Source organism: Hemitrygon akajei, chromosome 5 (assembly GCF_048418815.1).
Source record: "Hemitrygon akajei chromosome 5, sHemAka1.3, whole genome shotgun sequence".
NCBI classification, from domain to species: Eukaryota; Metazoa; Chordata; class Chondrichthyes; order Myliobatiformes; family Dasyatidae; genus Hemitrygon; species Hemitrygon akajei.
Window position 1 is genome coordinate 181,701,595 of NC_133128.1, and position 16,639 is coordinate 181,718,233.

The 16,639-nt window shown below is 43.2% G+C and overlaps 1 protein-coding gene across 2 annotated transcripts in view; it reads right to left on the minus strand.

The window, feature by feature from the left end:
* ly75 (lymphocyte antigen 75) overlaps positions 1–16,639 on the minus strand; it is a 180,320-nt gene that overhangs the window by 119,325 nt on the left and 44,356 nt on the right. For both annotated transcript variants that reach the window (XM_073047388.1, XM_073047387.1), the window contains exons 3-6: positions 16,185–16,355; positions 8,468–8,632; positions 8,128–8,238; positions 1,499–1,642 (exon numbers count right to left, since the gene is read on the minus strand). In XM_073047388.1, coding sequence (XP_072903489.1) covers positions 1,499–1,642; positions 8,128–8,238; positions 8,468–8,632; positions 16,185–16,355 — 591 coding nt within the window. The remainder of the gene's footprint in view (positions 1–1,498; positions 1,643–8,127; positions 8,239–8,467; positions 8,633–16,184; positions 16,356–16,639) is intronic.

Consider the following 16,639-nt stretch of genomic DNA (forward strand, 5'->3'; position numbering starts at 1 on the left):
AAGATTTCCTTGCTGCACCTCCAGCAAAACACCCACAGAAATCACCAGAACAAATGTGAAACTGTTTCACTTAACAGTCACCGAGCAACTAAATTCTGGAACCAAAGCTGCTTCAACTCCAGTAGTCAAGCCACACTTTGCAAATGCTTGTGGTTGTGTGCATCCCCAGAGACAATCGTGCTACATAAACACTATTATAAAAACTATCTCCATACCTTGCAGGCTGCAAGCTCAGTAATGCAGATCGTTACGGTTGTACTTCAGGAGCTGAAGGTAATGGAGTCTGACCCTTTTACACCCTGTTTTGCAAGCAGACCAGCATCAACATGCTGTCTGTTAGTTAACCTGATTGCAATGTATTAGCTGAGCCAATGGATTCTTGAGTAACTGTGATTTGTTTTTCTTTGTATCACAACTATTTCTTTGTTTTGGCATCTGTGTGGTACCCCCAAACATGTACAGAATTTTGCACCCACAGATGAAAGCAATCCGGCTGGTCTCCGAACGAGTGAAGACTGGAGGGCAGCACTGACAAGATGGGCCATCCTCCAACGCAGTGGCACTGAGCCAGCTCTGATGTCTACTTCCTAGGCGATGCAGAGGCGCCAATGAGGCCTGGCTCACGCCACAACCGGGGCCACGTAGCTCCCCCACCATTGGTCTCACCAAGACCCAGAGACTTGGATTCATAGTACTCTGCATTACCAATGTCCAACAAGGTCTTGTGATAATGAAAAAAACGTCCAAGACGATCACCCCCATCTGTTAGATTGCGCTCCTGTGCCGACCCTTCTTGCTTGGGTGGCTGAAGCAGTACTCATTAGATCTGGTTCTATTGTCACCCAACAAATCGTTCGATGGGTAGACTTGCAATTCTTGAAGTTCTTAATGCCCAGCAGAGTCTTGCAATTGTGAAATCAGACAAAGGATGAGCAATCACACCTTTGGGTGGATCCAGAACATCCAGTGTGTCCAATTGCACCGTTATCTTACCAGAATCTTTCATTCCCTTCTATCCAGGGCCATTTACAACAGTTTCTATTCACGTGCAGCATCGCAACCTTCAGGGTCATCCAAAAAGTCTTTGTTCCCTCCCCCCTCCACCCCCCAAAGTATCCTCCTCTGCTTTGTACCTACATACTGCCTTTTGGCAGCATCAGAAAACATTGCATTTCATTTCCACATGTATCATACAACCAGTTCTACTTCAATAATGACTTGTTCAATCTTCTCAGGTCTTTATATTGTAAACATACTGCAGTTAATAACCAGATTTTCCTCACAACCAAATAATGCAAAAATCAAAGTCATCATCACACCAACTCTTCCCTAGCTGGAAGCTAGCTCAGATATTCACTTGGGTGAAGAAAGAAAAAGCTACGGAAACCAGAAAGGAGAAAATTAAAACCTTAAGTTCTAAAGAAGTTTAAAACAGAATCACCCGTACATTAAGCTTTGTTCCATGGATTTTAGAAAAAGGAAACAATATTATACCTACCAGCATTCTCCAAGTGTGCTTGCTTTAATGATTTCTTGCATATATATGGTAGGGCAGCTTCGCAAGGGCTTATTTGCCAGTAACCAGAATCAGAGTTCATTACAGCACAGCTGGATTCCTCAGGGTGAAATAACCCAAGCAAACCTAAATTTAAATTGTAACATTTAAGATGAAAAACTTTTAGTATTTATTAGACAAATTAACATTAAAGGCATGTTTGCATCTTCCATAAAAAGATCAACTCCAACTAACTCATTAAAACAAGCAGGCAGGATGGAGGAATTATACACGAAAGAATCTGTAGAAATGAAGTCCCATCATCATCATGAGCTGTGTTGTATTTCGTAGGCGATTACGGATTTGCGAACATGATTGTTCTTGGCAAAAATTTTTCTACAGAAGTGGTTTGCCATTGCCTTTTTCTGGGCAGTGTCCTTACAAGATGGGTGACCTCAGCCATTATCAATAGAAATAGAGATTGTTGGCCTGGTTGCAAAAACCAGGAATTGTGACACGTACCAGCTGTTTATACAAGCATCCACCACCTACTCCCATGGACCCTAATCGGGGGAGGGGGGGCTAAGCAGGTGCCACACCTTGCTGAAGGGTCACCTGCAGGCTAGTGGAGGAAAGGAGCACCTTACACCTCCTTCGGGAGAGGCACATCTCCACTCAACCACCCAAAACAAAATGTAACGCGCATAAATCCGCTCTGAGGGAAACGGACCTCTGAATGTTGGCAAAGCCAGATCATTAGGAATATTGAGGTGAAGATAATAAATAATTAACGAATTGAGTACTATAAAAACTGGCACAGAAAAGGAGTTGAGGCCAACACAGATCAGCCATGATGATAATTGAAATAAGGGGGCAAGTGGCTTATTCTGGCCCCATTTTAAGCTTTTGTGAAAGAAACAAGATCATGAAATTAACTAGAATTAAAAAAAAACAAATATAAAAGACCTTGATAACTAAGGAGCTTCTAGCAGGCAGTGTTAGCAGGATAAAAATAAAAGGACAACAGAAAATGACCTTCATCAGGTTACTACCCAAACCACACCACTCAACTATATATTTTTTTAAAAAGTATTATTTTGTTGTGACCGTTGTTATGCCTGCAGCCCCCTCCTTTGTGAGAATCGCAAGATCACTATTGGGTTGGGTCAGGGGACCCCGGAAATGAGAGAGAGACGTGCAGAATGCCTCGTTCCCCGGCGATTCAAAGCCACGGGACATGGCCATTGTCTCTTGGAGACACATTTGTGGATTGAGATGCTATGCTACGTGAATGCCCTCAGGCAAAAGTGGGCTGGGTGAGAAAGAGATTGCATCACCCCAACCTGATTGACATCTACAACCCTGCGAGTCAGGATAAAAGAGGGGCTGTCGGAACAGCCCCTCAGACGCACCAGAAGAAACGCTAGCGATCCCGTAATAGCGGGAAGCCATTTGAAGGAGGCCACGTGCATTCAGTTCCGTTGCTTGGGACTGGTGGCTGGAACCACGGAAAACGGCTTTTAGCTAGCAACGGGGAAATCAACTCCCCCGACTCAAAGGACTGGCATCATAAAAGTCCTGGGCAAGTTTAAAACCGTCTCTCTTAAACCCAAAGAGCTGCAGCTTGAATGAACTACAGTGACTTTTATATTTCCATCCGACAATACATTATCCCCTAGACAACAATAGAGCTATTTCTTATTGATTATTATTATACCCGCGCTTTTAGAGTTAGTATTGACGAAGTATATTATCTGTATGTTTGCATTAATATTATGTTGTGTCTTTTTATCAATAAATACTGTTAAAAAAAATAGTACCATCAGACTTCAACGGACCTCTCTATCTTTGCTGGTAAGTGACCCAGTTACGGGGGTACGTAACAATTGGGGTTCTCATCACCGGATTTGATACCAAATTGGAGGGCCAGTGAATCAGGCTTGTAAGTCCAAACTTGGATCTGGTTACGCAGGTAGCCAGACGGGAAAATAGCAAAGATGGACGTGGGGGAATTTATAGAAAACCCAACTCTGGAGGCGCTGGAGGCAGCCACCAAATCAGACTTGATAAATTTGGCGAAGGGGTTAAACCTCGCAGAGGTGAGGTTGTCAATGAAAAAGCAGGAGGTGCGAAGGGCAATAACTCAGTATTATATTGGGAAGAATGTGTTTACAGCTGAGGTATTGGAAAATATCCCTGAAAAGGTACCAGCTAGTGGGACGGCTCAGTTAGAGTTGGAGAAATTAAGGTTGGAACATGAAATTAGGGTAAAACAGCTGGAAGCAGCTGAGAAGGAAAAAGAAAGAGCCAAGAAGGAGAAAGAAAGAACCGCGAGAGAGAGAGAGAGAGGAGTTAGAGCGGGCCGAGAAGGAGAAAGAAAGAGCCGAGAGAGAGAAGGAGTTAGAGCAGGGAGGGAGGGGGAGAGGGGGGGAGAGAGAGAGAGGGAGGGGGAGAGGGGGGGAGAGAGAGAGAGGGAGGGGGAGAGGGGGGGAGAGAGAGAGAGGGAGGGGGAGAGGGGGGGAGAGAGAGAGAGGGGAGGGGGAGAGAGAGAGGGAGGGGGAGGGGGAGGGGGAGGGGGAGGGGGAGGGGGAGGGGGAGGGGGGAGAGGGGAGGGGGAGGGGGAGGGGGAGGGGGAGGGGGAGGGGGAGGGGGGAGGGGGAGAGGGAGAGGGAGAGGGAGAGGGAGAGGGAGAGGGAGAGGGAGAGGGAGAGGGAGAGGGAGAGGGAGAGGGAGAGGGAGAGGGAGAGGGAGAGAGAGAGAGAGAGAGAGAGAGAGGAGTTAGAGCGGGCTGAGAAGGAGAAAGAAAGGGAGCATGCGTTCCAGCTAAAAGAGTTAGAGATGAAACGGGAGCAGGACAGAGCTGAGAAGCAAAGAGAGCATGAACTTCAGTTAAAACAGCTGGAAGCAGCTGAGAAGGAGAGGGAGGCAGAGAAACAGAGGAAACATGACTTGGAGATGGAGAAGTTAAGGCAAGAGCAATGAGTTCGGGGTCAGACCGAGAGGAGCGGTTTAATGTTAGTCAGGAGTTGAGGTTAGTACCTCCGTTCGAGGAGACGGATGTTGATAGTTATTTCTTGCTTTTTGAAAAGATGGCAGTGAGTCAGAAGTGGCCCAGAGAACAGTGGGTGGCGTTGTTACAAGGTGTGTTAAAAGGGAAGGCACAGCGGGCATATACGGCGTTGTCCCTGGAGGAGGAAGAGGAGGAGAGTTATGACAAAGTAAAGGCGGCCATTCTCCAGAGTTATGAGCTAGTACCTGAAGCGTATAGACAAAAGTTCAGAAATTTAAAAAAGGGGGGAATCAGACGTATACCGAGTTTGCCTATGAGAAGGGTGTTCTCTTGGACCGTTGGTGCACCGCAGAAATAGTGGACGAGGATTATTGGCGTCTCAGGGAGTTAATTCTGATTGAGGAATTAAAAGGGTGTGTTCCGGAGGAGATCCGGATGTATTTGAATGAGAAGCCGAATAAGTCCATCTCAGATTTTGCTAGATTCGCAGATGAATATGCCCTAACCCACAAGACAAAGTTTTCCTCGAATAAAAGTTCCCCAAAAGACCGTGGGAATGATCAAGAAAGTCCGCCGGCTGAGGAAGGGGTCCCGCCGGGAGCTAGTGGCAAGGTTGAGGGGGAAAGGCCCGACGGACAGAGATTTCCGGGCTTGACCTATTTTAATTGTGGGAAGAGCGGGCATATTGCATCTCGGTGCTTTGCTCCGAGGAAAGAGACAGGAAAAGGGAAAGCAGCAGTCCCTATCGGATGTGCCGTGGTAATCAGTAAATCGACAAGAGAGCCCCGGGTTGACAGAGTACGAGAAGGGTCTGAGACTTGTCTGTCACACGGAATCGTGTCTGTGAGGAAGGGCGACACGCCAGTTCCCATACGGATCTGGAGAGACACGGGGGCTGAGCTGTCGTTGATCAGCCATAAGGTACTAGAGTTTGGTCGCAAGACGAGAATGGTAGCTGTGAAAGGAATAAGTAAAGGGACAGAAATGGTGCCCTTACATAAGGTCATTATGGATTGTGAGCTGGTGTCTGGACCAGTTGAAATAGGGGTGCGATCAGAATTCCCGAGAACTGACGCGGACGTCCTTCTTGGTAACGATTTAGCTGGTGGTAAGGTTTGGGCAGCCATGACGCTGACAAAACAGCCTGTGAGTGTTGAGGCTCCGCCCCTAGATTCCAAGATCTATCTCGCATGCACGGTCACTTGCAGCCCGTCGAGAGAGGCAGCTGAGAACGAGAGCAGTTTAAATCTGGCCAGTTTCGATTTGGCCGAGACGTTTTTACTGACCCTGTACCACGAGGGTTTAGAGGGTGGTAAAACGAAGAGTAGTAAAGTGAAAGAGGGTAAGGGAGATGAGGCAGATCTGCCCTTAGCGAGGAGAAAGGTTCTAGAGGCAGAAAATAAAGATGAGGAACCGTTAGAGCAGTTAAGAGGTCCAGAGTTGGACATGGATGATCTGTCTGGTTTGGCAGAACTGTTTGACGAAGCTGAAAATTCCTAAGGTGTTCCCGATAATGAAATGAGGGCAGTCCTAGATGAAAATGGTGTCCTTGCCTTGAAGAAGTCTGCTGGGTTGGCAGATGAGGTTGTTTCAGCCCACGGGGTTGAGTTTACTCCGGAAGGGAGTTGCCCAGAAAGTAACTGGGAGGATCAGGGGAATTTAGAATTTGAAAAGGGTACGGGTATTGAAAGCCTGGAAGAGGCCAATGTCCCGTTTGAGTGTGTCCAAGATAGGGATGCACGTGGTACTGAACCTAGTAACGGAGCTCAGAAAAAGTCTGAGGTATTTGATTCTGTTGAACGAGACGGCCGTCTTTGTGGGTCAGATAGGCTTGGTTCAATGAAGAAAGGGTTAACCTTGGTAATAGTGGGAAGTGAGAGTTCCCAGGTGTTTATGCTCGAAGGTGTGTTAAAAGTTAATGGGGAGATGAATGTTATTGAAAGAAAAACGGGAAATATGTAGTTCCCAAATCGAATGAAAAACATTTAAAACCCGCAGATCACTTACAGGTTGAGTTGGAAGATGACGGGGCCCCCCATGCTATTGTTATTCCAGAGTGTGGTGTGAAAAGGCAGAATTTCAGATGCTGCTTGAACAAGGAGTTCGAACTGAAAACTAATAGCCTGAAGGGTCCTGAAGAGAAAGCTAGCAACTTGCGTAAAATTAAAGAATTGGGTGGAAATTCAGAAGATGGTCTGAGTTTGGGACACAGTGTTGATAAAATAACTCCTATGAAAGAAGCGGGCACAAGCCTCTTTTGCCAGGCTACCCGAGCTCCCCACGTGGGAAATAACCAGAAAAGAGGCAAGGGTTAATGGGGACGCCATTTTTAAATAGCAGAAACCGGTTTTAAGGGATTTCAACAAAGCCTGTGAATAATAAAAGACAACTCCCATGGAAGCCTGCCTGTTAAGTTTGAAAGCAATATAACGATTGGTATTTGCATGAACTTTGTAGTATACACGTAAGCTTAAGATCACAACTCTTTAGTTTTGTTTGCTGAAAAAAAAAATAGGTGGTTATTAAATTGAAGTCTGGTGATATAAGACTTTAGTAAGGTACAAGATGTTAAGCTATTAAAGGAAGGGACACTGTAATCGTTAACTGTCTAGATGCTGAATTGAATGTATCACTGTATTACTCTGTAGTGAAAGGAAAAGCTTTTGTATTGTGTTAGATTCCACAGTCCTGTAAGACTCTGTACTACTTCGTTTTAACCGCTGGTAAAAACGCGTTGAAGAAAGGGGGTGTTATGCCTGCAGCCCCCTCCTTTGTGAGAATCGCAAGATCACTATTGGGTTGGGTCGGGGACCCCGGAAATGAGAGAGAGATGTGCAGAATGCCTCGTTCCCCGGTGATTCAAAGCCACGGGACATGGCCATTGTCTCTTGGAGACACATTTGTGGATTGAGATGCTATGCTACGTGAATGCCCTCAGGCAAAAGTGGGCTGGGTGAGAAAGAGATTGCATCACCCCAACCTGATTGACATCTACAACCCTGCGAGTCAGGATAAAAGAGGGGCTGTCGGAACAGCCCCTCAGACGCACCAGAAGAAACGCTAGCGATCCCGTAATAGCGGGAAGCCATTTGAAGGAGGCCACGTGCGTTCAGTTCCATTGCTTGGGACTGGTGGCTGGAACCACGGAAAACGGCTTTTAGCTAGCAACGGGGAAATCAACTCCCCCGACTCAAAGGACTGGCATCATAAAAGACCCGGGCAAGTTTAAACCGTCTCTCTTAAACCCAAAGAGCTGCAGCTTGAATGACAGTGACTTTTATATTTCCATCCGACAATACATTATCCCCTAGACAACGATAGAGCTATTTCTTATTGATTATTATTATACCCGCACTTTTAGAGTTAGTATTGACAAAGTATATTATCTGTATGTTTGCATTAATATTATGTTGTGTCTTTTTATCAATAAATACTGTTAAAAAAATAGTACCATCAGACTTCAACGGACCTCTCTATCTTTGCTGGTAAGTGACCCAGTTACAGGGTACGTAACACCGTAAAGTGTCCTGATTGTCGGAAACAACATCTCTTTTGTTACACATCACTTATTTTAACCCAAATATATATAATTCAAGCTTGTATCTGAAAAGTACTTATTTACCATCATCCCAATTGACAAATACTAAAGGTGTTCCATCTGACCATTGCCAGCCCCCTGCTACGTTCAGCTGATTCAGACCAATCCATACTTTTGGTGGAATATTTGGTTGCTCTGTTTAAAAAAAAATACAAGAGATGTATTGAATTGTATAAAATAATTTACAGAACTATTTAAAAGTGCTGGATACCAGTCTTCAGTTGAAACTGAAATATGTTCAGGTTGGTATCAGATTACATACAGCTTATACATGATTGGAAAGTGACGCTAATGTATTTACTATGACAATAGAGTATTGGCTTCTTTTAAGGGATGGGTCTCCCCATTTGATATTTTAACTCACCAGCAATGTACTTCTGAATTTGTGAATCAGGAACACTCAATAAGTCTCCTCCCTGTCTCTGACAGGAAAGACGAGCCTCATTCCAAGAAAGAAAAGACTGGAAGTTAAACTGGTAGCAAGTCTGTCCTGAATTATCTATATCCCATAAGGTTTTGCATCCAGGATCTGAAAAACAATAAGTAATATAGATAATCTTAATCATGCTGAATAAGTGCAAACAGTATTACAATCTATGGGTTTAGTTAGTGATATTAGTGAAGGCAAAGTAATGCAAAAGACTGCTTTCAAGACAATTTTCTGCCTGAAGCAGCTTTGGATTAAAAAAAAGCAGATTTCCAGTACCAGTTTTATAATAATGAAGTTTTGTAATTACGAAAATGTAGCAAACACTGTACTTCTGGTCAAGAGATAGCGTACTTCCAGTAAACATGGCACCAGTGAGCAATGATTCCTTGGGTGACATCTGCCAGATAGCAAATCTTTCCAATTATTCCACTCTTTCTAAGCCTTCTGCTTGTTCTTTTTGTTTTGTTTGTGTTACAGAAACTGCTGGTGCCAAAGATGTACAGTTTGAATCTCGATCAAAGGATACAGCACTGTGCTGTGTCCAGAGAGCTGCCTTGTGGAGATCAGAGACGGTGCAGGGGGGGCTGAAAAGGTCCCAGAACACAAGCTGACTCATGGAAAAGACCAGAGACGAGGTCCAGGTCATGAAAGACTCCATCTTGAAGCAGTGAGGAAGATTAAAGCATCGAGGTAAAAGTGGAGGGGTTCAGTGATAGCTTGGCACGAGACAGTCGTCAGCCAGATTGGTGCATTCAACCTCGGGTTAGCGGCATTCGGACCTCAGATCGGCAGTCACTCTTTACGGAACGAATGAGTTCATGTAGCTGCTCTCCATGTATGCAGTAATAAGATGTTTCCCATATTCTGAGATTTATGTGATTTTTGGACTGTATATTGGTTTCCTTCAGTTTCTCGCTGTTTTCTTCTGAACAATTGGTGGGTGGGTGATCTGTTAATTTTTTGTGTGAAGAGGGGGATTGGGGGTTTGGTGCTACTGATGTTCTTCTTTTCTGCGAGTGATGGGGTTGGGGATTGTTATGTGGAGACCGTTGTTGACCGTTATTGTGGCTGTTTTTTGCTGCGGGCGAGCGGGGTGATTTTGGGATTTGTGAGTTTTGTTTCTTTTCTTTTTAGTGTCTGTTGGGGGTAGAAGTTGATGCCTTTTCTTTCATCAACTTCCATGGTCTTTCTGTATTTAACAGCTGTCTGAAGTAGACAAACATCAGAGATGTATTATACATGCATACTTAGACAATAAAACAAACCTTTACAGGATAAACAAGTTTGTTAGTACTGTAATATAAAAAACAAAATACTGCTGACATCAGAAATTTGTAAAACAGAAAATCCAAGTTTGGAACCTCAGAGATAACTCTTATCGTCACAGGAAGAGTATTCACCCTCCTTAGAAATTTCATGTTTTATTATTGTTTTACAACATTGAATCAAAGTGGATTTAATTTGGCTTTTTTTAATACTGATCAAAAGAAAGACACCTACGACAAACTCTGGAGGAATTACAAGCTTCAGTGGCTGAGATGAGAGAGACTACGCATACAATAACTGTTGGCCCGGGTGCTTCACCAGTCACAGCTTTATCGGAAAGGGGAAAAGAGAAAGCCACTGTTGAAAAAAAAACTCACATGAAATCTCAGCTAGAGTTTGCCAGAAGACACGTAGGAGACTCTGAAGTCAGCTGGAAGAAGGTTCTATGGTCTGATGAAACCAAAATTGAGCTTTCTGGCCATCAGACTAAATGCTATGTTACGTGCAAGCCAAAGAAACGCACATCATCAAAAACACACCAACCCCACCGTGAAGCATGGCGGTGGCTGCATCACGCTGTGGGGATGCTTTGCTGCATCAGGCCCTGGAAGGCTTGTGAAGGTAGAGGGCAAAATGAATACAGCAAAATACAAGGAAATCCTGGAGGAAAACCTGATGTAATCTGCAAGAGAACTGCGACTTGGGAGAAGATTTATTTTCCAGCAAGACAATGACCCCAAGCATAAAGCCAAAACGACACAGGAATGGCTTAAAAACAACAAAGTTAATAATCCTGGAGTGGCCAAATCAAAGTCCAGATGTCAATCCAATTGAGAATTTGTGGCTGGACTTGAAAAGTGCTGTTCACTCATGATCCCCATGCATTCTGACAGAGATTGAGCAGTTTTGTAAAGAAGAATGGGGAAAAATTGTGCAATTTGAGACCGATCCACAGACTCAAGGCTGTAATTGCTGCCAAAGGTGCAGCTACTAGCTACTGATTTGAAGGGGTGAATATTTGTGTAATCAAAATTTTGTGTTTTATATTTGTAATGAATTTAGATCACTTTGTAGAGATCTGTTTTTACTTTGACACAAGAGATTTTTTCTGTTGATCAGTGTCAAAAAAGACAAATTACATCCACTGTGATTCAATGTTGTAAAATAACATGAAAACTTCCGGGGGGGGGGGGGAATTACTTTTTATAGGCGCTGTATATATAACAGATCAGGAAATTCTCTATGGGCACAGAGATAACTCCTGAGTATCCAGAAGTCATCTCCACAGTAACCAGGGGCCCAAGCTAAGCTACAACAAGGACTTAACATGGGCATGCAAACACAAGTAAAATATACTGTAAGGCAATAAGACAAACTTCTGATCTCAATAAATGCAGGAAATGGAGATACAAGGTAGGCTCTGGAGGAAACTGGTAGATCACAGGTAATGTACCTGCAGGGTATCACCAGGGCCTAACTGAACAATAATACGCTTTAGACAAACAACTACCAGACTCCCAAACCCACCCCCCCCCATAAAAGGCAGGGCTTTCCAAAATATATGATGATCACGCAAGGAAGGCAATGTCAGGAGCAACCAAAGACGTGCCTTTTCACCTAGGGTTGGTTAAGAAATGATAACTGAATACTGGGGAATAATGCTGCATCTTACTTCTATAATGTGTGTAAAAATGCCACCTTTTAGACAACTGTACAGCAAGTGGCTTTTCTTCCTCTGCAAATGATTAATTAATCAATACATTCTTCATTCTTTGACCCAATTCCGTACTTGTACAAGTGATTCTATTGTTTTGATAAATGGCCTTTCAGATTGTTCAGCAAGCGGTCTTCGGAAGGAAAATAAATACAAAGCGTTGAAGTTGTGATGATGAAGAATCTTCAACCTGTAGAGTCAACTCCAATTCCTGATGAGTGGTCTGAAATTTTATTTTTGCATAGAAAATAGAAATCTACAGCACATTGCAGGCCCTCTGGCCCACAATGTTGTGCCAACCATGTATTCTACTTTTGAAACTGCCTGGAATTTCCCTAGTGCATAGCCCTCTATTTTTCTAATCTGCACGTACCTATCTGAGGCTCTTAAAAGACAGTATTGTATCCGCCTCCACCACCGCCGCTAGCAGTGCTTTGTCTGTTCGTTTTTAATTTCAGAATCAGGCCCTCTGCAGTATTTTTGATTTTCAATTAGAATTTTTCAGATTTTCTACAACAGATTATAAATAATCACCTATTCCAAATTCAACTCAACATTTTTTCTCCATTATACTTAGACGAGATATAAAAGATGACCTCGTTTCCAGTTAAATTAATTGACAGTCATTTAAATTCATGGAAGTATCCTTATACTTGGGCCTTCTGTTTCTTCTCTCTTTAGTTCCCAAATTTTCATCCATTAAAATTACTCGGTGGGGTGGTACAAGGCAAGAAACAACAGGAAGTACACACAAACATCTATGAACATCAAAACCTTTCTGCAAAATTAAAATACAGTCTAATGTACCAGTATTTTAACTTCCATATCAAATTTCCAAGATCATGCAGATGTAAAGTATTAATGCCATGAATGATATCATGTGACCAAAAGCTTCCATCATCCAAGTGCCAACAATATAATGTTGGCTCTTGAGGGGGATAACTTCACCTGCCTCATCACAGAGATGTTCCCACAACAAATAGACTCCCTTTCAAGGACTAACATTCTTCATATTTATTGCTTTTTTTATTATTATTCTCTATTTGTATTTGCATAGTTTGTTGTCTTCTGCATACTTGTTGAAAACCTGAGTGGGTGTGGTCTTTCGTTGATTCTATTGTGGTTAAAATAGGCAATGTGCTAGGGAAATTCTAGGCAGTTTCTAGAGTAGGTTTACATGGGCGGCACAACACTGTGGGCCAAACTGCCTGTAATGTGCCATAGATTTCTGTTATTATTCTATTATCAATTTATCGAGTATGCCCACAAGAAAATGAATCTCAGGTTTTTAATATGGTGACATATATGTACTTTGACAATAAATTTACTTTGAACTTTGAATGTTAGTGTCCTGTATATTGCCCCTTCTCAGACACCCGCTTTTAAATCTTAGAGATTACTAATTTAATTAGTTTTCAGAAAATAGGCCATTGATTTGTAAAAATAGCTGTAAGCAAACTAAACCTTAGGCTAATGGGTGGGGGGAAATCAACACAATGTTGAACAGCCTTATGGTTGTCAAATGTTGTAATATCCTTGTCAGAGCACCAGGTTCCGGTTGCAGCTTAAGAATATATTCAAGAGCAGGGATCAGTGTAGGGAAGACCAAGTGATGGGCTTAGTAAAGATGGAAAACCAGGACAGTGTGGGCTGAAAAGCCTACTTCTGTGCTGTGCACTCTGACTCCAATAGTAAAAAGCTGTCTCAAAAGGACTGACTTGAAGAGAAATCCTGGGTACTGTATCCTGCAGAAGACAATGTGGATTTTTAAGACCAAACTGTGGTTTATCAGGTGGCTAATAAGATGTGATAGAGGAGCAGCCTGGCCAACTTGTCATGAAAACAAACAGCATCTTGCAGGAAATAAATCTCCAGAGTTTAAAATCACTGGAAGCCACTGATAGTTTTCAAAATGCTTCAATAATTCAACATCGCCTCTTTCTCTCTCCACCCAGCACTAAAAGAAAATCTATTTAAGATCTCTGGGAGATCATTTTCTACAGCTTTATAATGGTTACTTAAAAAGAAAACAAAATTTGTGAAGTGCATAAGTATATGAAGAGCAAGAGGATAAGATGTGAGAGAATAGGACCAATCGAATGTGACAGTGGAAAGTGTGTATGGAACCAGAAAAGGTAGTGGAGGTATTTAATGAGTACTTTGCTTCAGTATTCTCAACAGAAAAGGACCTTGGCAATTTTAGGGATGCCTTACAATGGATTGAAAAGTTTGAACATCCAATCATTAAGGGGATGTCCTGGAGCTTCTGGAAATCATCAAATTGGATAAGTCACTGGGACCGGATGAGATGTACCCCAGGCTACTGTGGGAGGTGAGTGAGGAGGGCTGAGCCTCTGGCAATAATCTTTGCATCATCAATGAGGATGGGAGAGGTTCCGGAATGTTGGAGGGTTGCAGATGTTGTTCCATTATTCAAGAAAGGGAGTAGAGATAGCCCATAAATTATAGACAAATGCGTCTTACCTCAGTGGTTGATAAGTTGATGGAGAAGATCCTGAGAGGCAGGATTTATGAACATTTGGTGAGGTATAATATGATTAGGAGTAGTCAGCATGTCTTTGTCAAGGGTAGGTTGTGACTGAGGAGCCTGATTGAATTTTTTGAGGATGTGACTAAACAGATTGATGAAGGAAGAGCAGCAGATGTAGTGTATATGGATTTCAGCAAGGCATTTGATAAGGTACCCCATATGCAAGGCTTATTGAGAAAGTAAGGAGGCATGGGATCCAAGGGGACGTTGCTTTGTGGATCCAGAACTGGCTTGCCCACAGAAGGCAAAGAATGGTTGTAGATGGGTCATATTCTGCATGGAGGTCAGTGATCAGTGGTGTGCCTCAGGAATCTGTTCTGGGACCCCTACACATTGTGATTTTTTTTTTTATAAATGACCTGGATGAGGAAGTGGAGGGACAGGTTAGTAAACATGCTAATAACACAAAGGTTGGCGGTGTTGTGGATAGTGTGGAGGGCTGTCAGAGGTTACAGCGGGACATTGATAGGATGCAAAACTAGGCTGAGAAGTGTCAGATGGAGTTCAACCCAGAAAAGTGAGGGGTAGTTCTTTTTGGTAGGTCAAATATGATGGCAGACTATAGTATTAATGGTAAGGCTCTTGGCAGTGTGGAAGATCAGAGGGATCTTGGAGTCTGAGTCCATAGGACACTCAAAGCAGCTGCGCAGGCTGACGCTGTGGTTAAGAAGGCATACGGTGCATTGGCCTTCATCAACTGTGGAATTGAATTTAGGAGCCGAGGGGTAATGTTGCAGTTATATAGGACCCTGGTCAGACCCCACTTGGAGTACTGTGCTCAGCTCTGGTCACCTCACGACAGGAAGGATGTGGAAACTACAGAAAGGTACGCTGGTAGAGGCGGATACAATAGGGTCTTTTAAGAGACTCCTGGATAGGTACATGGAGCTTAGAAAAATAGAGGGCTATGAGTAATGCTAGGTAATTTCTAAAATAAGTACATGTTCAGCACAGCATTGTGGGCTGAAAGACCTGTTTTGTGCAATAGGTTTTCTATGTTACTATTTAATTAATTTAAGAGTAGCACCAAGGGAAGACAATTTAAAGCAGTTAAATTTTAGAGTCATAGGAAAGTACAGGCCCCTCGGCCCATCTTGTCCGCACTGAACCACTTAAACTGCTTACTCCCGCCCATCGACTTGCACTGGGACCTTAGCTCTCATTGGTGTACCTATCCAAACTTCTCTTAAACGATGGAATCGAGCTCATCTAGACCACTTGTGCTGGCACCTCATTCCACACTCGCATGGCCCTCTGAATGAAGACATTCCCCTTGAACTTTTCACCTTTTAACCCATGGTCTTTAAATGTAGTCCTAACCAACCTCAGTGGAAAAAGCCTCCTTGCATTTACCCTTTCTACACCCTGCCTTTCTTAAGCAGCAGATCAACACCGGCCATCCTCCAATCCTCCGGCACCTCATTTGTTGCCAAGGATGATTTAAATATTTCTGCTCGGGCACAGGCAGTTTTTGCGCTTGTGTGGTGAACTACATATACCTGTCTGGACTGCTCCTGTGGCTCCTCCCACAGACCCCTGCTGACTGCTCCTGTGGCTCCTCGCACAGACCCCTGAATAAAGGCGATTGAGGCCTGAGCCCGGCCTCATTCTCCAGGATGTAGTGTTGTTCATTCTTCCAGTCAATAAAAGCCGATATCTCGCTTCTTACGTCTCAGAGTGAGTTATTGATGGTGCATCAGCTTGCCTCCCGCTGGATCCAATGGAACACCTTGTTGGGCCCTGGAACATTTATTTACCATAATCTGCCTCAGGACAGCAAACACCTCCTCATCTGTAATCTGTATATTAAATTAGGGTTGATATCATGCAGGGTGGTGATCATTTGGAATGAGTATCTAAATGGCTTGATAGGGGTGAACAGAAAACAGATGCAGAGCTATAGACTTAGCATTGATCCAAGTGTGATTAAACGGCTTTCCCAAGCCATAACTTGGACATCATTGACACAGCAAGTAGTTTTTTTAAAAAAATCCTGTACTCACTTTGCAGAATTCATTTAAAAAACAAGTACCACAGAATATATACAAACAAGTTGACATAACCTTGTCAATACATTTTAAACAGCTAATGTGTACGTAGACCGTGAATTTGTTACTTGCCTGGTTTCAAGCACTTCCCCCACTTTTTGTCTCTATCGTAGTTATCAGTCGTAGCACACCATTCCGCCGTTCCGTTTCCTTCCGTGATACATTCATAATACCACTTACTCTTGTACTTAAAAGGGAAATCACAGGGCTTTCCGAAGGCAGTCCCTTCAGTCGTGTAAATTTCTGCAGCAAGAAAAATCATTTAAACAAATAAAGTGCAAGGATATAAAGAGATGCATTAACTTAGTTCTAAGCATTTGTTAATACTGTACATAAATACAAATTTTAGGGCCTTTTAAGTGAAGGCACTGCACAATTTTATGTCAGAGAGAGTCCTCCAGCATTCCTTAACTATGTATGCAGAGAGAGAGAGCGAGAGAGCTGGGGTGCTCAAGACATTTGTGCAGTACTGCAGTAATTTTAGGTATTGCACTGTACTGCTACCGTAGAAAAAAAACAAAACAAAT